This window comes from Panthera tigris, chromosome B4, assembly GCF_018350195.1.
Source record: "Panthera tigris isolate Pti1 chromosome B4, P.tigris_Pti1_mat1.1, whole genome shotgun sequence".
Lineage (NCBI taxonomy): Eukaryota > Metazoa > Chordata > Mammalia > Carnivora > Felidae > Panthera > Panthera tigris.
The window spans coordinates 50,970,133-50,996,100 of record NC_056666.1 but is presented as its reverse complement, the minus strand read 5'-3'; the positions used below and the strand labels follow the sequence as shown (position 1 = coordinate 50,996,100).

Below are 25,968 nucleotides of genomic sequence, written 5' to 3'. Positions count from 1 at the left end.
CAACAAACTAGGAGAGTAGGATGATAAGTGTAAGTTGCTGAAAGAAAAAACAAAACAAAACAAGAAAGACCCCTGCCAACTAAGAATACTTTACCCAACACAATTGTCCTTCAGAAGTGAAGGTGAAATAAAGACTGTCACAAACAAAGGAAAGGAGTTCTTCAGCACAAGGCATGCCTTAGAAAAAATGCTAGTTCCTCAAGCTGAAATGAAAAGATGCTAATTAGTAACAGGAAAACATGAAAATATACAACACACTTTACTGGAAAGATAAGTATATAGTCTAATATAGTAATAATGATGTGTCAATTACTTAACTCTAGTATAGAGATTAAGGAAAAATATTAAAAATAGCTAAAGTTTCATATTGTCAATGGATATATAATACAAAGAGGTATAAATTCTGACATCAAAAGCATAAAATGTTAGGACAGAGTAAAACGTAGAGTTTTTATGCAAATAAGGTTAAATTGCTATCGGCTTAAAAGACTGTTATAAGATATTTCAAGTAAACCTCAGAGTAACCACAAAACAAAAACCTATCACAGATATGCAAAGGTAAAGAGAAGAAATTAAAGTATACTACTATGGCCAAACATCAATTCAGGAAGAGAGAAAGGAACAGAAAAAGAAAGAAAGAAGAAAGAAAAAAAGAAAGAAAAAGACAGAAAGAAAGAAAGAGAAAGAAAGAAAGAAAGAAAGAAAGAAAGAAAGAAAGAAAGAAAAAGGCTACAAAACAAAACAATTAACAAGATGGCAATAGTGAGTCATTAACTATCAATTATTATTTTAAATGTAAAGTTTTTCAGTCAAAGGACAGATAGTAGCTGAATGGATGAAAAAAGACAAATATACTGCCTGCAAGAGATTCCCTTCAGCTTCGAGAGCATACATATATTCATAGTGAAGGGATGGAAAAAGGTACTTCATGTATAATAGAGACCAAAAGATAGTAGAGGTAGCTATACTTATATTACACAAAGTAGACTTTAATTTAAAAGCTGTTACAAGAAACAAAGAAGGATCAAAAGAGACTATTATGAACAATTATATGCTAAAAAAATTGGACAACCTGGAAGAAGTGAACAAATTCCTAAAAAATACGACCTACCAAGACTGAATCAGGAAGAAATAGAAAATCCAAATAGACCAATAATAAGAAGATTAAATCAGTAATTAAAAACCACCCAACAAAGAAAAATTCAGGAGCAGATAGCTTCATGGGTAAATCCTACCAAATATTTAAATAAAAATTAATGCCAGTTCTTGTCAAACTCTTCCAAGAACATGAAGAGGTAGGGACACTCCCAAACTCATTATATGAAGTTAGAATTACCCTGATGCCAAAGCCAGATAAGGACAATACAGAAAAAGAAAACTATGAGCCAATATCCCTGAAGATTATAGATGCAAAAATTCTCAACAAAATACTTGCAAACCAAATTCAACAGCATATTAAAAGTATTATATACCCCATGACCAAGTAAAATTTGTCCCTGGGATGCAAGGATGATTCAACTACACAAATCAATAAATTTAATAAAGCACATTAATAGAAGAAATCATTGATCATCTCAATAGAAGCAGAAAAAGCATTTGAAAAAATGTAACATCCTCTCATTATAAAAACTTTCAACAAATTGGGTATAGAAGGAACACATCTCAACATAATAAAGTGTACATATGACAACCCACAGCTATCATCATACTCCGTGGTGAGAGGTTGAAAGTACTTCCTCTCAGGGGTGGCTGGGTAGCTCAGTCAGTTAAGCATCCAATTTTGGCTCAGGTCATGATCTCAGTTTGTGAGTTTGAGCCCTGTGTCGGGCTCTGTGCTGACACCTCAGAGCCTGGAAACTGCTTCAGATTTTGTCTCCCTCTCTCTCTCTGCCCCTCCTCCACTCATGCTCTGTCTCTTTCTGTCTTTCAAAAATAAAATAAACATTAAAAAAATTTTAGAAAATACTTCCTCTAAGAGCAGGAACAAGATAAGTGTTCCCACTCTCACTCCACCTATTCAACATAGTACTAGAAGTCTTACAGTAATCAGGCAAGAAAATGAAATAACAGGCATTCAATCTCAAAGGGAGAAGTAAAACTGTGTCTGTTTGATGATGGTACAGTCTTGTATATAGAAAATTCTGAAGATTCCACCAAAATACTGTTAGGACTAATGAATGAATTCTATAAAGTTTCAGGATGCAAGATAAATACATACAAATCAGTTGAGTTTCTATACACTAACAATGAAAGTTTTGAAAAATAAAAAAGTTTTACTTACAATAGCATCAAAACAAAAACAAAACCAAAAAAAAAACCTTAGGAATAAAATTTAACCAAGGAAGTGAAAGAGCTATACACTGAAAGCTATGAGACATTGATGAAAGAAATCAAAACACATAAATAGAATGGCATCCAAGTTTTTATATCAGAAAAGTTACTATTGTTAAAATGTTCATACTACCCACAGCCATCTATAGATTCAATTTATTTTTTTTAAGTAAGCTCTATACCCAACATGAAGCTTGAACTCACTACCCTGAGATCAAGAGTAGCGTGCTCCACCAACTGAGCTAGCCAGACATCCCTATTCAATATAATTTTATCAAAGTTCCAGTGCTATGCTTCACAGAAATAAGAAAAATAATCCTAAAATTAATATATAACCACAAAATATCCGGCAGAGCCAAAGCAATCCTGAGAAACAACAAATCTGGAGGCATTACACTTCCTGACTTCAAATTATATCACAAAGATTTGGGAATCAGAAGTGTTATGACACTGATATAAAAACAGACACATAGATGAATTGAATAGTCTTGAGAGCCCAGAAATAAACCTACACATATATGGTCAAGTAATATTTGACAAGGAGCCAAGAATAATAAGTGGGGAAAGGATAGTCTCTTCAATAAATAGTTTGGGATAACTGGATATTCTCATGCAAAAGAATGAAATTGCACTCTATCTTAAACCTAAAACAGCAAAGGAAAGAATGCATAAAATGAAAAGGCAACCTAGTTTATGGGAGGAAATATTTGCAATCCATATATCTGATAAGGGGTTAATATCCAAAATGTGTAAGGAGCTCATACCACTCAATAGTGAAAAATCAATCCGATTTAAAAAATGGGCAGAGGACCTGAGTAGACATTTGCCTTAAAAATATATACAAATGGCCAACAAGCACATGAATAACAAGTACATAAACAATATCACTAATCATCAGGAAAATGCTACGCTTGACTTTAGCTCAAAGGCTGAAAAGAAATGGGGAAATGCAAATCAAAATCACAATGTGATATCCCCTCACACCCCTTAGAATGGCTATTATCACAAAGACTCTGGTCAAGGCTATTCAGAAAAGGGAACCCTGGTGTACTGTTGGGAATGTAAATTGGTTCAGCCACTATGGAAAACAGGATGAAGCTTCCTCAAAAAATAAAAAATAGAATTAACATATCATCCAGCATTCCCACTTCTAGTATTCAAAGGAAATTAAATCACTATCTTGAAGAGATAGCCGCACTCCCAAGTTCATTGCAGCATTATTCACAATAGCCAAGACATAGAAACAACCTAAATGTCCATCAATGGATGAATGGATAACACGTGTACATATACATATACACACACACATATAATGTTATTATATATAAAATGTATATATACACACATGTATAATGCTATTATATATGAAAAATATATATATCAATACTATAAATACTATATATAAAATAAAAATTATATTTATATAATTTAATGTTGTATACAATATTAATAGTTAAGTGGAATAAGTGCTGAGTGTTAGGCATTTGGTTTTAGTCCTGGCTATGGCATTAATTATCTGTATGATGGCTGACAAACTTTTAAACTTTTCTGTGTTTTACTTTCCTTACCAGAGGAGAAGCAGCAATGCCTTGGGGTTAAAGGGAAGGGGTGGAGGAATTAGATTTTGAAATTAGTCTGTGACTGCCGAATTTAACTCAGTGGACACTTGTATTGCACAATGGTCAAGGTCACCAGACTTCTGTGAGGGGGCTGGCAATGGCAGGGTAAGACAGAAACAGAAGGAAAACTGTCTTGCTCTCCCCTTCTTCTCACAGCCTCCCCTTGTCTCTCTGTGCCCCAGACAGCATCTACCTACATACAAGTGACAGTCCTCCACCAAACCAGTTCAGAACAGTCCTTTGTCTCCCAAGGATTTCCCACTTTTTAAAGAATTTGTCAGATTTGATGCTTTCCTCTAAGGTTTTTTTTTTTTTTTTTTTGGATAAATTTATTTTGGAATGAGGAAACTACAGCTGTTGTTAATATGCCATTTTGATGGGAACCTATACCTGATCCATGTAATTAGCTATAAAATAAAAATTTAGATTAGGATATATTCAAAGTCCTCTGTAGTCCTACCCATTCTGTGACTTTGTTGTGTGAGGATGAATATTTTGGGGAAAATAAAGAGAGGCATACAGGGAAAGACAGAATAGTTTTAATAAAAGAATAGGGTCTTTGCAAATTTCACACAGCCCTGATTTCTGTCCTACCACTAATGAACTGAATAGCCTTATGGAAGTTATTTAACCTTCCAGAACTTGGGTTTCTTTGATTCTGAAGTAAATTTTGTGTCTTGTCACAGGGCTGTAGGGAGAATTAGATGAGATAATGCATGTAAAATGTACAATAACTCCACTAAGTGATTGATAGCTATTATGAATAGTCACTAAAAACGATTTTAACTCATATTTTTTATATCAGGCTTTGCTTTGGAGATTATGATATATACCTCCCATACCCGATTTTTTGCTCATTCAGCTCAGAACAACTTTAATTTCAGATAAACCCATACTGTAGCACTGATATCTTCTCCCAGGCTAGCTTCCTGATAGGTCTATTCTTTCAAATAATACACGCATACATTTAGATATGAGAATCAGTTAGGATATGTTCATTTACTGTCATTTGAGTTTCCCAGTTTGAATTCATGCTCTTCTGCTTATGATATACCAGTTATTTTCAGGGAATTCAAGAAAAATTTAAAGCAGGATGTGGTGACTTTCAAAGTGTGGAAATTCAGTTATACAAAGAGCTTAGTGACACATGCACACGCAAATTCACAAAATGAATGAGGAAAAAAATTCTTGAAAACATAATAACCGGTAGCAGAGATATTTTAAAATGAATGTTAGATTGTTCTGGAAGGTGTTAGCAGCTCTTCAAATGTATCTGAATAGCTGTGAAGAATAGATAATTATTAACAGAATTTGCCAAAGGGAGATATCTATTAAAAGTACAATAGCTTCCACGGTACTAACGAAAGGACAGTTTTTACAGTCAACTGAAAAATATTGTGATTTGGCACTTGAGAACTTGGTCAGAAAGTAGTCTTGGAACAAAGTAAAATGTCTTACCTGGATATTTTCCAAATATGCATAAATTCTAGAAGTTGGTTCAGATAAAACTGACTGTGGTCATCTTCATGCTGTAGACAGCAGAATATATTAATATTTATAGAGTGAATAGGAATGAGTACCAGATAAAAATAGGTCTGTGGCTTCCTGCTGTCATTTTATTCACCTCTTTTGATAACCCTCATTCATCACTTTAATACTTTGTTTTAAAGACTTTGTAAGACTCTTCTTAACTCTATAAGCATTCTTTTCAAAAATGAATCAGAAGCTGAGCTTTGGGAGAGGATAAACCTCAAGGACAGAAGAAAAGCATCCTGGCATCACCAAGGTCAAACATTAAGTTCTCCTAGCAGAGGGCAGTTTTGCAGACTAGTTCTCTCACATACATGCACATTTTCTTTACATTTAGGCTATGGATGCTATGGCAGTGTGTGGCCTGACAGCTTGCCAGATCAGTTGGCAGGCCTAGAATGAACTCCCAATTTTTCAACTTCACCACACCTTGCCTCCCAAATGTGAGTGTAACAGAACTTTCTATTTCGTGAACATTGAAGTGTGCTAATGAGTGACAACTATAAATTCCAGGAGTTTTCAGGAGGCATGTGTTTTCTCCCAAGATTAGCAGAAACTACTTATCATAAACTATCAGTCCTGTGGTCCATACGCATAAACACACATGCGTGCATGCACGCACACACACACACACACACACACACATTTTCACACCATAACTCCTTGATTAGCTCTTCTGCAACAGGCATTCATGAAAATCCTGTGCAAGTCTGCAAAGGAGAATGCAATATAACTTCCCCATAATTGCACCATTTTCACTATACACAGCTGTTAAGTTTGAGAGCTTAATGCCTGGAGTGCATGCAATCTTGGATGTTAATACACAATCTATTTTTAAAACTGCCTATTAGAGCTCCTGACAGGAAACATCAGAAGGAAAACCTTTATATGGCCTAAGGTCAAAGGTGTATCATTGGGCTCTTTTGTGAGGAAGAAAGAAGTTGTTACATGGAGAAAATAAGGTCATAACTGTAATACAATACCTTGAATGCACGCTAAAAAAAAACAAAAAAAAAAAAACCCAAAAACTTTCAGAAGAAGAAAAGAAACTTCTTTCAGAAGTTAAAACAACCAAAGCAAGCATATAAATAATGACTTATTTGCATCTTTCTGTATAGCATAATCATATTCATTTTAAAACCACTTTACTTGGCTTCCAGAGATGCCTTTGGGGGAGAAATTGGCCTTTGTCATATTGTCACTTACAAGGAAAGTTTTGTTTTGTTTTGTTTTGTTCTTATTTAAGGGAGCTCAAAAGTCTAGAGAACAGTCTTGAGCAGTTGTCCATGGAATATATCATACACTTTACTTTTGTCCAAAGCTGAAGGCATACCTTCATCTTAAGGAAAAAGTTAAGGTTTCTCTTTTTTTTCCTTTTTCATACAAAAATCTGCTCTCTGTGTTCTGTGAGTTTCCTTGAGCTAAAATGAAATTTGATTTTATGATTAATGTCAACAATGTTGAAAATACTTATCAAATTTGAGAGACATAAAGAGAACATTTTTTTAAAGACTCAATTATACACATCTAGTCAAGATGGAGATTGTAAAATTTTGAAATTTAGAAAGATTTATATGGACTGTCAAACTATTTTATGAATAATCTCATGGAACAAGAATTAAATTACCATATTTCTGTATAACACAAGCAATTTTAAAATAGGAAAGGCATCTGAGATGAATTGAATAGTACAATGTGCCTTGTACAATTAGAGAACTCTAAAAGTATCTACTGAAAGGCAATGGTGTCAATAAACTTAATGAAATGATAATTATCATAATGTTCCTAGCATTATATAGAAGAAATAAGCCATTGTATGTTGTTTTACTGGAAAGAAAATATAATTTTTATAAATGTTTTTATACAGCTAAAATTATGAAAACTGTAGAGAATTTTGAAACCACTTTAAACAATAGGATCAAGAGAGAAGAACATTCAGTATCTCCTTACCATATAGAGTTTGTAATGGTAAAAAGCTAAAATGCCATCCCTAATTTTATGACATTAGTAACTGATACTTACGTAGTCCCAGTTAGACACAGGCACTGCTTTAAGCTTTCATTTACATTTCTCAATTAAGTTACAATAATAATCATATTAGGTAAATATTATTATTCACATTTTTTAACAAGGAAAGTAGGGTGAATATAATAATTTATCCAAGAGAAGACATTTGAATTTGGTAGTATGGATCCGGAATCTCTGTTTTTAAACAAGATGCCAAGTTAGCGAATTTAACACTCTTTATTTATATTTATGGTGAGAACTAGGTTTATATGTTCTAGGATTAATACATAGAAATGATTACCACCCCTGATTCATCTGTCAGGTGTTCTTACTCCAGGCTTTAGAAGCATAGTTATCTCTTTCTTTTGAAGCACATATCTCTATCAGACTTTTAAATGTATATTTGTTTATTGTATGTCTTCTTTACCAGAATGAAAACTCTGCATTCTAGAATAAGTACTGAAATGTCTTGTTTGTCTTTGTATCTCCAGTATTTAGAAGAGTGCCTATATGGTAGTTGATGAATAAATGAATATCTGTCTGCACGGATTTGTTTCCTAATACATAATTCTGAATTTTAAGTAGGTTCGCTAACTTGTTCATTCACTATGTAAGACCCTCAAAGACAAGTACTAAATATTGCATGTAAAAAATATTCAATAAATATATGTTGAATTGGGGCACCCGAGTGGCTCAGTTGGTTAAGCATCTGACTTCAGCTCAGGCCATGATCTCACAGTTCATAAATTCAAGCCCCAAGTCAGGCTCTGTGCTGACAGCTTGGAGCCTGGAGCCTGCTTCAGATTCTGTATCTCCCTCCCTTTCTGCCTCTCCCCTGCTCACACTCTGTCTCTGTCTCTCTCTCAAAAATAAACACTAATTTTTTTAAAAAATATTTGTTGAATTAATCAATTGTTTTTAGATTATATATAATGTACTTGCATAGTATCTTAAAGTAAACCCTTATAGATTTTAATAAGGATGTAATATCTTCTCTTTGAAATATGATGCTAAAAAATCCTTCAAGAACCAGTATTTGGGGCGAATAGAGACATGGGATGCCTTTTTAATAGTTTGTGTGGAGGCTACCACTGCTCTTTAACTGAGAGTCAGAGCCAGTTGAATCCCCTGTGCACTAAGCCCTTTGAAGTCTGGGATGTTGTTGATTTTGTTCAGTACTCTAACCTACTACACCACAGTGATATAGTTAATATGTGAGTAAATGGAGAATATATAAACTTCTGTGTCATCAAGCATATTATCTTTTTAAATGTTTATTTATTTTGAGAGAGAGAGGGAGGGGCAGAAACACACTCACACACACACACACACACACACACACACACACACACACACATACACACACACACAGAGAGACAGAGAGAGACAGAGAGAATCCCAAGCAGCCTCTGTCCTGCCAGCTTAGAGCCCCATGCAGGGCTTCATCTCATGGACCATGAAATCATGACCTGAGCCGAAATCAAGAGTCAGGTGCTCAACCAACTGAGCCACCTAGGCACCCCATCTATTTTTAAATAACAGTGTTAGAGTAGGAGAAGTTGTGGTTGAGAAAAAGCATTTATACTTTTTATCTGTAAATTGTTGAATTGGCCAAGAGATGGTGATATTCACTATAGGAAGTAAAGTTTGTGAGTTGAAGCATAAAAAAAGCAGCCATGTAACTTAAATCCTGCTATGATCCAAATGAGACATTGAAAATTAGGAATTTCTAGTGATAATTATATACTTTACACCCAGAAATGACTATATTCTTGTCCCTGGATATGATGATGACAACAGCCCATAGATATTACATTGGCTGGAATTATGATATAGTGAGCTCTATGACTAGACTAGCTGTGCTCAAATTTCATCTCCTTCTTTAGTAGCTATGAGACTTTAGGCTGAGAACACCCTTATCTTCTGAATTTTCAGTACTTTTATTTAAAAAAAGGAAAATAATAGTAATTATCACTTTTTTTGCTCTTGATTTATTGTGAATAAATACATATAAAGCACTGATAACAGTACTTGGCATCTAATATATACTTAATATGGTTAATCATCATGGAACACCTATCATGTCCCAGACTTTGAGGTAAGTGAATATAGCCATGGAAAACAAAACTATCTATCTATCTATATAGATATCTATATATCTATATATCTATATAGATATATCTATCTATCTATATCTATATATCTATATAGATATATAGATATGTATATATATACATCCCAAGTATACTTGTCAGGTAGGTTGATAGCATAAAGTATGGGCTATGGAGACTGACTGGGCTCAAATCCAAGCTCCTCTGCTTACCAGTTCCATGAATATGATCTGGGCACGGCCATGGAGCTCCTTGTGATTCAGTTTCTTTATTTTTAATAGTATTTGCCACATAGAATTATTGTGAAGATTAAATAAAGTCCCAGACTTAAAAATATATGTCAGCATACATTGTATTCGAGTAGTGGTGTTAAATGGATTTAAATATAAACCTTAATTTACATGGAATTGAAATGTTAGTGATTTGTGAATTGCTACCAATGAAATAAGTTATTTTTTAGCAACATGAAAGTTCTCAAGGAGAGTAGAAATTCTAATCATATATTTTCGCTTCTTCCCCCATGTTGAAATGAAACATGATGATTTTAGCTTTTTCAAAACATTGAGGACAATTTGAAGACTCTTATGTTTATTAATATTGAGAGTATTAGTTGTACTTTATAATGTTTCTCTGTGGAGATTTCAGATGCATAACCCTGGAGCTGTCAACACTGGCTGAGTTGAGTACCAGTTCCAAAAGATTTTTCTAAACAACTCTCTTTTGGCCTCATTATGTTATATTCCACATAGATATACTGCAACCTAATGCACCACCTGACACTTTTTATGATGAAACACCTCAGACTAGGAAAAAAAAAGTCATGCACTGGAAATCTGTTATCTGATGTAAATGACAGGGTGATGGGATTTTTGCCTAAAGCAGGTAATTGGAAGATTCTACAGATAAAGCTGCCAAAATATCAAAGTTCATTGCATACTGTGCAATTTGGGTTTGAAATAACTCAAGACATCACATAGGGAATAAAATTCATATCTAACAGCATGGAATTGTGTCATTAAAGCACAGTAATCCCTTTCTGGGTAGTTTTATTATATATATTATGAATATTAATCTGTCTTGATTTAAATTGTGTTGATACCGACAAACAATCTTCAAATAGAACAAGTTATTTTTCTTCTTTCAATGGCTTCCCCCTCACATTTTTTACTCTGTTCACTTCCTAGTGGCTTCCTGGATAGTATGAATATAATAACCTTAATAAGTTTCTCATAAGTTATTTTCCCAAGAGACCAATTGATTTACTATTATACCAGGGTTGCAGTAATGTGTTCATGTAATTGCTTCAGTTCGAATTGTTAACAGGCATTTAGGTAAGTATTTCATTATGTTTCAGTAAACATACTCAAATGAACATGTATTCATTAAGCTATGTAATTCCAAACTGGCAACCATCCATAAAGATAGGAATATTGTCCTTAAAATGATCAGCTTGAAAATTCAAACCAACGCTAAAAAAATCTTACCTTTCGAGATAATTTTCCTGGAACTTTCCCATTTTTATGAAGAGTAAGTTGAATAACAGATTTATCTTTCTGAAATATTTTGTGGCTCCCCAAAGGGTAATCACTGAAGAAGAAAAAAAATGAATACAGTCATTTCCTCCAGAATACTCCCAAGAGTATTATTTTCCTCTCTGACTTTGTTTCTTTTCATTTTTTTGGAACTTAGTCTGGTAAAATTTTCTATATATCCTAGTCCTATATACTTATTTAAAAATATATCCTCATTATATTCATTTTAAATGATAAGATATTACAATTATTCTTCAAGTGCATCAAGTTAGAAAATGATTAGATATCTTTGCAATGGAGATAAATTATAATAGAGAATATTTTACATATCCAAAGTTAGTTGTTTTTTTTTTTATACAGTCCTCTCAAAGCTGAGGACAACATCCTTCTGGGAGGTCTAATTGATGCCACAAAGTGTATGCAGGGACCACTGTATCAAGGAAGTGGAGCAGTGAGGTGGAGATGTCATGGGCTTTAGAGACAGATTTACTAGCTCCATGACCTTAGGCAAGCCAATTAAACTATCTGAAACTCAGTATATGTATTTTAGAGTTGATATTATTAATGTCCAAATGAAAGGGTTGACAAGCAAATTAAATAGACAGAATATCCCCACATATTTTAGAAATTTCTAAAGGCATAATTTTCTTCTTCCTTCCTTTCCGCCTTCTCCCTGTAAGAGCCATTAAAAAGGATGAATTATGTTAATGTACTTTATTAAGGATCTTGGTTAAATGTGTGAAGGATTTCAGTAGAAAAAACCCTTATATCAAAACATTTGAGGGGTGCCTGGTGGCTCAGTCAGTTAAGTATCCAACTTCAGCTCAGGTGATGATCGTGAGTTTGAGCCCCTCGTCAGGCTCTGTGCTGACAGCTCAGACAGAGCCTGGAACCCAGATTCTGTGTCTCCCTCTGTCTCTGCCCCTCCACCACCCACACTCTGTCTTTCTCTGTCTCTCAAAAATAAATAAACATTAAAAAAATTAAAACATTTGAGGCCCTTAAGTTGACATAACCATTTATCTGGAAAATTCACTAAACATTTGGGATCGGTTATTCCCAACAGTGACAGAGAAATAAAGCATTACTCAGTTGATAGCTAGTAAATTTTCTATAAATGTTCTTATTTTGACAACTGATATCTTTTTTAAGAAGACCCAACACCTATCCACTCACTAAATGGTGAATGTTGGTATCCATAACATTTGTTTTACACCTCATTCCCACAGCCCCTGTTAGATTTCTGTCCCAGTACTCTCTGTATTGTTCCTTGAGTTATTTCTGCTGCTAGTCTACACATAAGGCATGGCATGTGTATTCCCTGAGTTCCTGCCTTCCTCACTGACCAAGTTCTGCAGCAAGGGCATTCTCCATATTCTATCACATAGACTCAAGTTCCTCTCCTTTCACCTCCCACCCCCAACTCCTCTTTCCATGCAGAGTCCTGTTTTCCTATTCCTATTCTGGGAAACATTTTAAGAGTAGTGGACCACCTTGCTATCAGAATTCCTCGTGTGTTGAAGGCTGGACCCCAGTCTAGAGACTTAGTCTCAGATATGGTTGCTGCTTTCTTGAACTAACTTTTTTTTTTCTTCACCCATTTGTATGTATACCCCTTACTAGGGCTTCCAAATAAAATAGAAGATGGCCAATAAATAAGAATTTCAGTAATAGTGAATATATTTTTTAGTATAGGTATGTCTCATGTACTGTTTGATATATAATTTCAAAATTTGGGATTTTTTGAAACTGAAATTTAACTGGAAAGCCTATATTTTCATTTACTAAATTTGCCAATTCTACCCCTTTCTAAAAGTAGGATCTAGTTCTTCTCTTATCTTGCCTTCACTCTTTGTGTGTTTGTGCATGTGTGTGTGTCTGTGTGTGTGTGGCAGGATCTGAGTAGTTATCAGATTTTGGGCAATTACCAGAGTTTGTAAGTCTCTTTTTTACCCCTATAATTCATCTCTCTCTCTCTTTTTTATGTTACATTATAGGAAACTTCTGAATTGTACTAAGCTGTGGGAAACAAAACAGATAAGAAAAATTCTCCTCTTTCCCTTTTTCCAGAAGAATAGTTTACTCAGAGTTTATGGCACTTTTTTGTAAGCTGAAATAAATACATTTATTTATTTATTTATTTATTTATATTTATATTTATATTTATATTTATTTTATATTTATTTATATAAATATTTATATATATTTATATATATATATTTATTTATATATAAATATATATATTATTTATTTATTTATATAAATCTATATAAATATATAAATATATTTATATATTTATTTATATATAAATATATATATATTATTTATTTATATATATAAATCTATATAAATATATAAATATATTTATATATTTATATTTATATATATTTATATTTAAATATATATAATATATAAAAATATATATTTAAATATATACATTTATATATATTATATATATTTATATTATTTATTTATTATTTTATTTATTTATGTAAGCTAAATACATATATTTTTCTGTTAAAAATGAAATCATTTTATTTTACCTGTGTCTCTAGCCTATAGCTAAATATTTTTTAACTTACTTTCTAAGACTTTTTTAATCAGAAAATTTAAACTATTTTACCCATAGCAATGCCTTCTGCTGTTATTGCTGTTTATATTAACTCTGAGTTTTTATTGTTTTCTTTCATTTGTTGAGGTTACTGAATCTTCTTTGAGTCTCTTCTTTATCTTTAGAGGCTTGGAGACATAAATATATTTTTATATTTATATTTTTTATATTTATATTTTATATTTTTATATTTATATAAAATTTTATATTTATATATAATACATATATTATTTATATATAGTTATATTTATATTTTATATAAATATTTATTTTTATATATAATACATATATTATTTATATATAGTTATATTTATATTTTATATAAATATTTATTTTTATATTTTATATTTATATATATTTTTAATCTTCCAGTGGTTACCTAATATTTAAATAACATGTATCTTATTTTTTCCATTGTAACCTCAATTTAATCACTGTGTACATCACATTCTCAAATAAGCCTTAGCACCTAAATATGACATCAGTTTGGTTCTCCCACATTGCCCTCCAATTGCCCTCCAATTGTCCAAATGGGGACTGTATGAATTGTAGGTCTAGATTCTCTTATCACTTAACTGATGAAATCAAGAAAAGTGTAAGTAAAACAAAGTTAGAGATGGGAATTATAAAAAAGACAGATGTCTGAAAACATTCTATTTTTAACTAAAAATATCTAAATAGACTCTCAATTGCCTAAGTTTGATATCAGAGTAAAGGAAGACTTTGATATAGGATGAAGGGTCTATTGATTACAATTTTATGTCTTCTTTCTGGCATAAACCAAACCTACAAGTAATTATCTTTAACTTCTAGTTCCACATTCTTTATAAAAAGCATGTACTTGAACTTGAGGAACAACCTGAATAAAGAATTGGTTTAGATTTTTATAATTATTGCTCTAATCATTTAAAGTTGTTTCTTCCACATTTAATTCAGCAGTAATAGTTTTTAATAATTCCTTTTTATCAGTTGTTATAAAGAATTCAACTTAGGTGTGCCTGGGTGGCTCAGTCCATCAAGTGTCCAAATTTCTTGATTTTGGCTCAGTTCATAATCTCACAGTTTGTGGAATTGAACCCATCCTTGGACTCTGCACTGACAGCCCAGAGTCTGCTTGGGATTCTCTCTCTCCCTCTCTCTCTGCTCCCTCCCCCCCCCCCCCCAACACACACATGCTTTCTCTTTCTATCAAAACAAATAAATAAACATTAAAAAAAAGAATTAAGCGTAATTTTTTTTCAGAGCAACACTCTTTTTTTGTTTTTTATACTTATATCCTTATATAGAATCCATCTGAAATGCATTTGTTGAGTAAAGAGTGATGCATAGTTCCAATTTTAGACATTTTTCCAATATACTGGCAATTTTATTGAACACCTCTAAAGAGGATGTCTTTTCATCTGTGACCTGTTGTATTCATCACATGACCAATTTTCATAGATATCTGATTTCTGGACTATAAGTATTCCTTTAATCTATATATCTATTCCTGTGCCAATAACAGATTGCTTCAATTATTTAATTGAAGCATATTTTGAAGTGTGGAATTGAAAGTCACCATTTAAAAAAATTATATTATCTATTTTTGCACGGTTTCTCTTCCAGAACAATTTTAGAATTAGTGTGCCAATGCTAAGGATAAAATGCTAATATAGTGCAGACTTATATTTAATTTATGGAATTATATAAAAAGAATTGGTATTTTTATAACATTGAATCTACTCCTTAAGGATAAGTATATTTCTACATACACTCTAATTCTCTTTTATGCCCTTGAGTAAAGTGTTAGTTTTCTTTCCAATCGTTCTTACACATATGCTTTTTGCAAGATATTTTATAGATTCTGTTCTATTATAAGTCAGAGGTTTTTTTTTTTTTTCACAGTATTTATTAGTTGGCTTTATATGTTAATTTATCTGGTGGAATCCTGTTGTAATACCTAATGGTTTTCAGTTGATTATTTTGGATTTTCTAACAGAAAATTATTTTCTTTAAAAATAATCATTGTTTTGTCTGTCGCTTTCCAATATGTTTTCTTCCTTTTGTTTTCTTATCTTACTGTGATGTATAGGATATGAGGCACACTGTTGAATAGTAGCAATGATGGTAGACATCCTCCTCTTTTTCTTGCTTTTATCGGAAATGCCTCAAAGGATTAATCATTGGATGTATTCGCTCTGTATTCCTGGTTTACACTTTTCCTGTTCTATTGTATTAAGAATTTTTAAAAAAATTATAAATAAGTTTCAAATTTATCAGACGGGCTTTCTGTATCTGTTAGGTGCATCACAGTGAGAAGATCATTTTTTCTTGAATATGTTAATGTATTAATTACATTGATAGATTTTCCTAATTTAAAATTATCTTTACATTTTTATGTAGACTTGTCCCCGTAGTAGGTTTAATTTGCAAGTTTTAAAGGTTTTTTTTGTATATGTCAAAACTTAGAGAGGCCTATAATTTTAACATTTTGTTATCTTTACTTGTTTTAGGCATCATAATTAGGTCAGACTTGTAAACTGCATGTACCTTTTTCTCTGTCCTGGAACCGTTTCTATAATTGAGAAATCTCTAGTCCTTGAAGGTTTGTTGCAGTTTAACTAAAAACTAACTTTCACTCCCCACTGCGCATTATTTTTACTTTTATACTTCTTTCATTGAGCTAATTTTGAAAATTCATCATTCCTTAGGAAATCGTCTTGTTTTTTATAAAGCTATCAAATGAATGTCTCAAGTCCCTCCTATTTTAAGTATCTTTCAACATTTTATCTAGGAGCTCCACAATCCCCTTGCAACTGTTTCCTCCTTCCCATGCTATCACTCTTCTTGTTTTACCAGGTTTTGTAGTAATATTTTTTCCTGTCCTTTCATGAGAATTTTGGTGTGCAGGTAGGTAGGTTTGCATTTTAATATACTAATTTAGTCCTGAAGATCTATATCATCATTCTAATTGTGGGAATATCATGTATGGTTTTGCATGAAAAAGATCTCAAAAACTGGAAAAGAAGTACAGTTCTGGTCCAGATATCTCATTTCGCAAATAAGGACACTTATATTGACAAAATAAGATCAGAGATTAGAACATAAATATTTGAAGTAAAAATAGCACACATAAAACTTACTTATAGATTCAAGCATTCCTGGTATAATGTGATACACATGTTTCTTTTTTTCCATGTGTTTCTATCCATATAAGGGTACAGTGAGGTGTTTTGCAAATTGTGGGCTAAAAATAAGAGGTCTCTTGGGAAAAAAGGGTTGGAAGAGACCAGTCAAATCAATAAGGTCTCTAACCAGAGCGCACATGCACATACATACACAAATCTTTAAAAAAATTCTTTTTTTGATGTTTATTTATTCTAGGTGGGGGGGGAGGGGGAGAGAGAGGGAGACACAAATCTGAAGCAGGCTCCAGGTTCTGAGCTTTCAGCACATGGCCCCACACGGGGCTTGAACTCACAAACCGCAAGATCATGACCTGAACTGTAGTTGGATGCTTAACTGACTGAGCCACCAGGCACCCCTACATACACAAATCTTAAAAAAATCAGGACAGTTTTTAAAAGACACACTAATTTTAAAAATATAAAGAAGTATCATAGTAAGTAAAAGAGTTGGCTTTATTTGGTTAGAAGTGAATATGAGAAAGTTTGATGCTTCTGAATACAGAAGCAAGAGCAAAAATGCCCAAAAATTGTGGAAAATTCTGCAATAAACATTTTCAAGACAGCCCGAGGCCAAGGTGAGAAAAAGAATGCATGTTTGGTGAATGGTCAGTGGTCACTGCCTCAGCAACTTCCTGAATGCTTTGCATTCAGCCACTGTTATTTAACAGAACAATACATTAATATGCCAGAATGTTTTACATGTAGTAAGGTAACTTCTATGAATAAGCTAATTTATGTTACAGTAACATGTTATATTGCAGAAGAGATTGTATTCAGTACCTCATTTTTTCAGGTATCATGTTTAAAATACTAACAGTCCTTTTTAGGTATGTTAACAATAACAAGACTATTATTGTCCTAGAATTGTCATTTAAGATTAAGTCTCTGATCTTACAGAGTCTCCATTAACCATAGCACTTTCTAAGAGCTATAAACTACTGTTCATCACTTTGCCATCACTCTTCTTGGCAAGACCACCATTTCAATCAATTTGTTTGTAACCACTAGACACATGTGGCTATTGAACACTTAATATGTCACTAGTCTGAATTCAGATGTGCTCTAAGCATAAAATACACTTTGAATTTTGAAGACTTAGCACAAAAAAAAAAGGAATGTAAAACATCTCAGTATTTTTAAAATTGTGATTACATGTTGAAATAATTTTGGTTAAATATTTGAGTTAAGTAAATAAAATATGTATTAAAATTTATTTCTACAAGTTTCTTTTTATGTGTTTTTCAAGTGGCTAGTAGAAAACTTAATTATGTGGCCCACGTTACATGTCCATTGGACAGAGCTGATTTAGAGGAAATAGAAGAGAGAAAAATAAAAACAAAACATTCAAGAATAGAAAGGTTGGCATACAGAATTTAATGAGTAAGTTGAATAAGGAAAAACTGGTTTGTGTTTGATGACTCTAGGTATCAGGAAATATAGGAAGAAAGCCTACCATCCCAAGAGAAAGAGAACAAAAGATATTGCCACTACGATGGGTAATATTGGAGAACAGGACTTGAGCACTAAGAGAAATCCCATATTTAGGTATTACTATACCTCTGAGGTGAACATTGGAATTATCTACTTCAGATTATACCAATGATGTTTTTTCTCAATCTGGTAACATTTTAAATTGGGTGCTTAGTAGTTTCATTGAACATTCATGTAAAAAACTTTGTTAAATGAACTGAGTCTTTATGATACAATAAAAAGTTTAGTTTTTCTTCATATATACGAGTAAGTCAGAATTCTGCACATCCACTACTTGTTCTCTCAACAAGTATTGGATTCCATCTATGTGTTAGTCACTATCTTCAGAACTGTCATGAGTATACCTGTCATTTAAAATGAACACCACAGTCTGAATCCTTGTACATAATTACTTCTATTTCCTATTCATAAGTAGCTCATGTTATTTTAAAGTATTTCTATAGCAGAATGTTTATTTAAGGAGAGATTAATGACCTTAACACCAAAAAATGATATGCAAATAACCTCAAATGTGTCTTATGGGCAAAAAAGACATCCTAATCCTAAATAATATTCGACCTATGAATACTGATTCCCATCAGCTTAAGCACTCCTTGTAAACTCACATTTACAAACATTATTGTTTTATTGGAATAAGTACATACAAGTCCTTATTTTATAGGATAACCTAGTTAGGTTTAAATATTCTTTATTCTTATGTGTAGGAAATAGTCACAGAGATGTATTGTGAAATGTTATGGTCATATAGAGAAAAAATTACATTCATTTGATTTTATAAATTGTGAAATATTATGGTCATATATAGAACAAAATTATGTTCATTTGATTTTATAAATGTTGAAATCCAGTATTGCTAGAGCTATTAAATATATTTCTTTAAGGAAATTTAGCAATTAAGCTGCTTTTTAATACTTATGTTTACTAAGAAATGTAAGGTGAATATAACAAAATATTAAAATATTAATAATACCATAGCACTCCAGAGAATATTTTTCAAGTATTTATGTGTGTTCTGTGCACACACAAGTACACACATATTCCTTCCATATTTGCCACTTAAAAATGTTGATCATGTTACTTCTGTCATAATCCTTAATTCTAGTATGCTTTGTAACCAATGAAAACACCCTGGATTTTATGCTTAAATTGTTACTTGCTACTCAGCATAAATAAACATCAGTGGTACATTGTTTTCCTCAACCAGTGATCCTCAATTTTATTGTTATTTTGCTTTCAGGGGAACCATGAATAGGAAAAGTTAAATGTCATGGTTTAGAGAGGCAAGCATAGGTTAAATTCTAAAACTAGGGCTTACAGCCATGGGGTATTTAATAGAGGAGGGTCATAGTTTTGAATAGAGACCCTCTATGGGGCATAAATTTTATCAACAGCTACTACTCAAGAGAGAACCTCACCTAAGAGATCTAAACTTTTTTTTTCAGGTGCGCCATTTTTCCTTAAGAATTCCCTCTAGCTTGTAAAAAGCAACTCTCCCTTATGCTTCTTCACTTCAATATCATTGTGTTTCTTTACATATATAATACACATAGTTTTTAATTCAATTTTTTTAATCTAGAGGAAGTGTTTTATAACAACTTTCAAGTTTACAATGCCCTCTCTTAAGCTGTGCATTCACAAAAGATCAGTAATAACACAAAAGTTTAAATAAATGAAGTTAGAGGCACCTGGGTGGTTCAGTTGGTTAAGCATCCTACTTCTTCTCAGGTCATGATGTCACCGTACCTGAGTTTGAGCCCCATGTCAGGCTCTGTGCTGACAGCTCAGAGCCTGGAGCCTGCTTCAGATTCTCTGTCTCTCTGTCTCTCTGCCCTCCCTAACTCACGCTCTGTCTCTCTCTTTCAAAAATACCTAAACATTAAAAAAAAGTTAAATAAATGAAGAAGATAGAGAGTAAATAAGGAAGAAACACATCAGTGAATGTGGAGCTTTGTGTCCTTTACAAAAATATATATACTAAACTCATGGGAATTATTTTTGAGGTATGGTGTGCAGAAGTTGTAATATAGTCACCAACTCAAGAGATCAAAAATACAGATCTTATCCCATTTCAAAGTTTCATTATTTTCCCCACAAACCTCCAGAGGAGAAACATTCTGCAGACTTTATGAATATAAACCATTCAAGAACTCAAATTAAAATAGCACATTTAAGCCTCATTAAGGTGATATTGGCTAATTTGAAATACTATGCAATTCACATATTCTCTATCTTATTCCTTAAGAAAAACAGATCATTAGATTACTTAACCTTCAATTAATTCAAAATTGGTGAGGAGAGGGAGATTTTTAATTCTTAGCTTTTAGAAGTAAGTGCTTTTGAGTAACAAAAATAACTTGATAGCTGCTTATTGATTATTATAATTTTAGGTATAATGATATTAAATTATATACCAATGTTTAGTTCTGATTTGCCTTGTCTTCTTGGAAAAATAATGCAACGGGTTTTTATTTTAATCAAGTGATTCTTTTTATCAAGTCTGTTGGCTGATGATGCATGTCCAGTCACCATAAAGCTTTTTAGAAAACTTGAGTCTGAAATATGCTTTAATTCTTACATGTAACTTTTAGTAGCAAATGACCCGTATTCAGCACAAGACTTTTCTTTGGGAGAATTGCTTTCAAATGAAATTATATAGAGAGTATTCACATATTAGGACATTTGTTTTACGTAGAATTGTTGGTTAAAACCAGATGCAAGTTTATATGGTACATTATTATTATTGTTACTTTAGTTAGCTGTTTGCTAAAGATAGAAAGCAAAATTAATTTTTAAAAATTAGGAAAAATCCTTTGACAGAGATCTAAAAACTAAACTGAAGTAGCTCAAGATGCTCTTAATGAATGATCTATTAACAGAACACAACTTTTATTATGGTACGTGAAAGTTCTCAGAGTTTTGACACATTCTTTCCAACGCTCTGACATGGTTTTATGATTTCTAGGTGGAAGAGCAAAATTATGTAAAAGAAAAAAAAACACCGTAAGCTATTTATTTACAAAATTAAGTCTAAAAAGAGTCAATTATAATATTGGCAATCTTAGGCTGTTCTGAATGTGCTGAAAATAATCAATTTGTTTAAGTCGCTAAAGGAAATCCTTAATTTTATTAAGAAAGGGACTCATTCCGCCCACCCCCAGGAATGTATACAGTATTCAGTTTTTCCTGCTAGTGAGTATAATCATTATATATAAAGTTTAAACTTTGTATACCTTAACTTTATAAAACTTAGCCTTTTCCCTACTGGTAATTAGTGGTCTGATTACTTTGAATAAAGCAATTCCAATTTATAACCAGATATTTAAAGAATAAATTAATACAGATTGTCATGAAATTAGCTAATTTTTTTTAGTAGTAGAAGGTTTTCTTTTTCAAGAAGATTATTTTAAAATTCTAATTAGATACAATTTTTGAAGAGGATTTTCTCACTCTAATCGAAGGTTATTTAAGATTTTCTCAACTGGGAAAGGTCAGAAGAGAGAAAAGGGATTCCCTAGTAGATAACTAGATCAAATTAATCAATGCTGCTAATGAATAAAGACGTGGATACAGCCTTTTAAATTTAGATTTAAGAATATATATAACTATATATGGAGCCTGCTTCGGATTCTGTGTCTCTGCCACTCCCCTGCTTACACTCTGTCTCTCTCTCTCAAAAATAAATAAACATTAAAAATGTCTTTTAAAAAAGAATATGTATGACAAAAATAATATATAAGGCAATTTCAAAGTAAGATTTTTAATTACCATAGGTTTTTCTTTTTTCTTTTTACATTTTTAGCACTCTGGGTTCTAGCATTCTTTGACAAAAGTCAATTAAATCATATAGAACAGTTTTGTTTTGTTTAAATCATTGATAAAACACCCGGTCATAAATGTAAGCAATAGGCTCAAGCAGAATTTTCCAGAAAGATTATTCAGTTTCTTCTTATGCAGCACTTGTGGTTTACTACTGACGGTGCAGTCATGATTTATTCAACAAAAGCTTTTAAGCATAGTAAATTTTATTGTTTCATGCAGCACCTAAGAAACATTATTTTTAAGTTGAATTAGAAAGTAAAACATATAGCATGACTTGTGAGAGAAGAAATTACTTACATCACATGAAAAACCTGTACTCCTAGTAAATGTTGGGCTGGATACTAAGGGGTACAATTATGAAGTAACATTATGCTTCATATATTACAAATACATTTATGAAGAAAAAGGTCATGTGAGATGGTTACGAGTGCAGGTGAAGGTACAAATCTTGTTGCTCCCTGGAAAGAAACAAGAACCAGGCACACTGGGTTTTGTATCTGTACTGCATCTAACAGGAAAGAAAAAAAGGTAGTTGTTCCTGTCCTCAACCTGCCACTGTATTTGCCCAATGGGGTCTGTCTGCTGGATAAGATCATGAGAAATGGGGAAATGAAATTACCCAGGACATTCCAGCTATTGTAATTAATTTGAGGTCTACAGACCAGGAACATGATGGGAGATGTTAATGTGTTTTGAATGTACAAGATTACTTTTATTTTTCTATTATTTCTCTATTTAATTTTTTGACTGCAATGTACAGTTTTAGTATTCTGTACTTTGTATTGCTAACAATTTTGTATGAAGCTAACTTGAGCCTTATGAGAAAGTGGATAGTTTCTGTCCTAATTCTTTAATTTTTTCTTTGTTCGTAATATAGTACTTAAAACCATGTATAAAGCAATTTTTTAAGGAGAATACTGTAGCTAATGAAACTATTTGATAATGTTGAAGTACCTGGTAAACACATGATATCCAGGTGTAAGAGGTCAGGAACCTTCTCATTTTTGAGAATAGTTGTGGGGACATGCTATTAAAGTGAGTTCCTGTGTTTATAGAAACATTTAATAACAAGGAGGGAGAGAGCCAGAGCAAAAGTGAGAGCAATACTGCTCTCAAAACTAAATAAACATTTAAAAAAATTAAAAAAGGGAATATGGACTTGCTGGGAAAGTTCTCTTTCTTTATTTTGCAATATGTTACAAAATATAAATAACATCTTTTTCTTTAATTAAAACAATTTTTAATGTTCTTTAAATTTTTAATAAATATTTATTTTTGAGAGAGAGAGCGAGCGAGAGAGAGAGCATGAGCAGGGGAGAGGCAGAGAGAGAGGGAGACACAGAATCCAAAGCAGGCACAGGGCTCAAACTCATGAACCGTGAGATCATGACCTGAGCCAAAGTTGGAAGCTTAACTGACTGAGCCACCCAGGCACCCCAAAAATATAAATAACATCTTATTTGCTTTGTTGATTAAATTCACTTTTGTTCAGTGTACAAAAATGTACTGTTTGGGAAAAATATGTAAATTTTTTTTCATAGAGTCTAAATTATTATGTTATTAATATCCCTGGGCCTCTAAAGACAGGTGAGTCCAATAAAATAGCAAAGTATAACCTAAGGAGGAAACACAAATAGAGCATCATGAATATACTTATTAGCAAAGTTATGAAAAGTATCCTGACCATTTACATTTTAATTGTGCTAACAAAAAGTCCTAGCTACTTCCTCAAAACTTGGTTGGTTCATGAGGTAGTTACTTATTGGGACTATTTTGACAGACAAATATACCAACTAAAAGAAACCAAGAAGTTTAAATTTTAAGTATTTGTCTTTCTTTATCTGGTCTAACGTAGATGAAAAATTGCAAAAGTGGCAACTAAATATAATTTATCTCTATCTTTATAATCCAGGACAGATTAAAATTGCATATTTCTGATAACATAAGGAGAACTTAATATGAGAAAAATATTATTTCTACATCATCCCACAAAAATAATAGTGTTTTGTTTTGTTGGTGGTGGTGTTTTTATGCTAGGGCAGTAGCAGAGAGAACACTCTCTACTTCTTAGTTCACTATATATTAACAACCATATACTTCTATTTATTTATGTGTTTATGTCTGTATTTATGTATTTACTTATTTATTTTTTGAGAAAGAGATAGAGAGTGTGTGGACACAATTGGGACAGGGCGAGAAGGTGAGATTGAGAGAGAGACAGAGACAGAGAGAGGGAGAGGGAGAAAATCAAGCAGACTCCACGTCCACTGAGGAGCCAACTCAAAGACTCAGTCTCATGACCTTGAGATCACGACCTGAGCTGAAGTCAAGAGTCGGATGCTTAACGGACTGAGCCACACAGGCACTCCGACAACTACATAATATTTTTTATGTATTTAGACCTACACTCCACAGGAGCTCAAAGCAATCTATATACCCTGAAAAGATTAATAGAGGCTTAGTAAAATTTTAAATCTGGAATTAAAGATTACTAAAATGTAATACTATAGCTCATTTGTAAACTAGAACAAATACATTAGAAATAAATTATTTAAAAGATAAGTTGATGTTAAAGAAAGTTAAACTCATTTTGCCAAAGCAACAGTGATACCGTAGCATTATCAATTGTGGGCAGCATTTGTTTTGAAGATATTTATTTGCTTAAAGAGTGTCAAAATTCCAAAACAATATTTTTGTCTAATCAGAAATTTAATACTAGCAAACTAAATCTGACAATACATTAAATGAATAATTTACCACAATCAAGTGGGATTTATTCCTGGGCTGCAGGAGTGGTTCTACTCCTGGAACTATTATTACACTATGTGTTAACTAACTTAGATTTAAATTACAAAAAAAAAAATGAAATTGAAAAAGCCCACCTTTAGTGATTGTGATTTTCCTTTATTTTAGTCTAATCACTTCAAAATGTCTCTGATTAAAGATTTTTAAAAATTTAAATATGTCAGAACATGATTGTTCTCTAAACTATGGTTTCTTTTTCTCGTGTTTGACCCAAATTCTGTATGTTGGATTATAAACCCATGTTTACAGCCCAAATTAATGTTCATTATCTCTAATGAAACGTTATCCCCATAATTTTTATTTTCAAGTGGCCCTTCATTATGAAGGAGACTTTGTTATACATTAGAAAGGTTTGGGCCTCATAGCCAGGTAGACTTATGCTATCCACTTTGCTGCTTCCAAATTTCATAACCTTTAGGAAGTCATGTAATTTCTCTTTGCTTCAATATTCCCATCTGTAAAATGGATATAATCATGCTTTTCTTATATGAGAGTGAATGGTACTACATATGAAAATTCTAGTCCATAAAAGACTTTTAACAAGTAAAGTAGATTTTACTGTTGTTATTTTTACTGTTCTTATTATTTTCATCTCAATGAGGAATAATTTATTTCTTTAATCTCCTAATAGTAAAAAAGGCAGGTTTATCATAGATGTTTTGTAAATTAAAAAAGAAATGAGTAAATATCATTTTTATTGTAGTCCTTTTTCAAGGTGTAAGTAACTACTTTAACATTTTAGTGTATAAGATTTCTTCTTTTCCAAATAGAAATTTACTTGTAACAAAAATTAATATATTTAAATGTTATTTGAAAAGATACCTTTCACCTTTTAAAGGTATGATACATGTTTTTATTTCATATGATGCTATATTTTTTATTGATTTATAAATTCTGTGCCATATTATAATAAAATTATGCTCATGGCCTGTTTTACCACTATTT

The 25,968-nt window shown here is 32.2% G+C and overlaps 1 protein-coding gene across 7 annotated transcripts in view; it reads right to left on the bottom strand.

Annotated features, from left to right (window-relative positions):
* Window positions 1–25,968, bottom strand: part of PIK3C2G (phosphatidylinositol-4-phosphate 3-kinase catalytic subunit type 2 gamma) — a 352,007-nt gene that overhangs the window by 281,619 nt on the left and 44,420 nt on the right. For all 7 annotated transcript variants that reach the window (XM_042991840.1, XM_042991839.1, XM_007072860.3 and 4 more), the window contains 2 exons: window positions 11,083–11,185; window positions 5,409–5,479 (listed from right to left, as the gene is read on the bottom strand). In XM_042991840.1, the coding sequence (XP_042847774.1) occupies window positions 5,409–5,479; window positions 11,083–11,185 (174 nt within the window). The remainder of the gene's footprint in view (window positions 1–5,408; window positions 5,480–11,082; window positions 11,186–25,968) is intronic.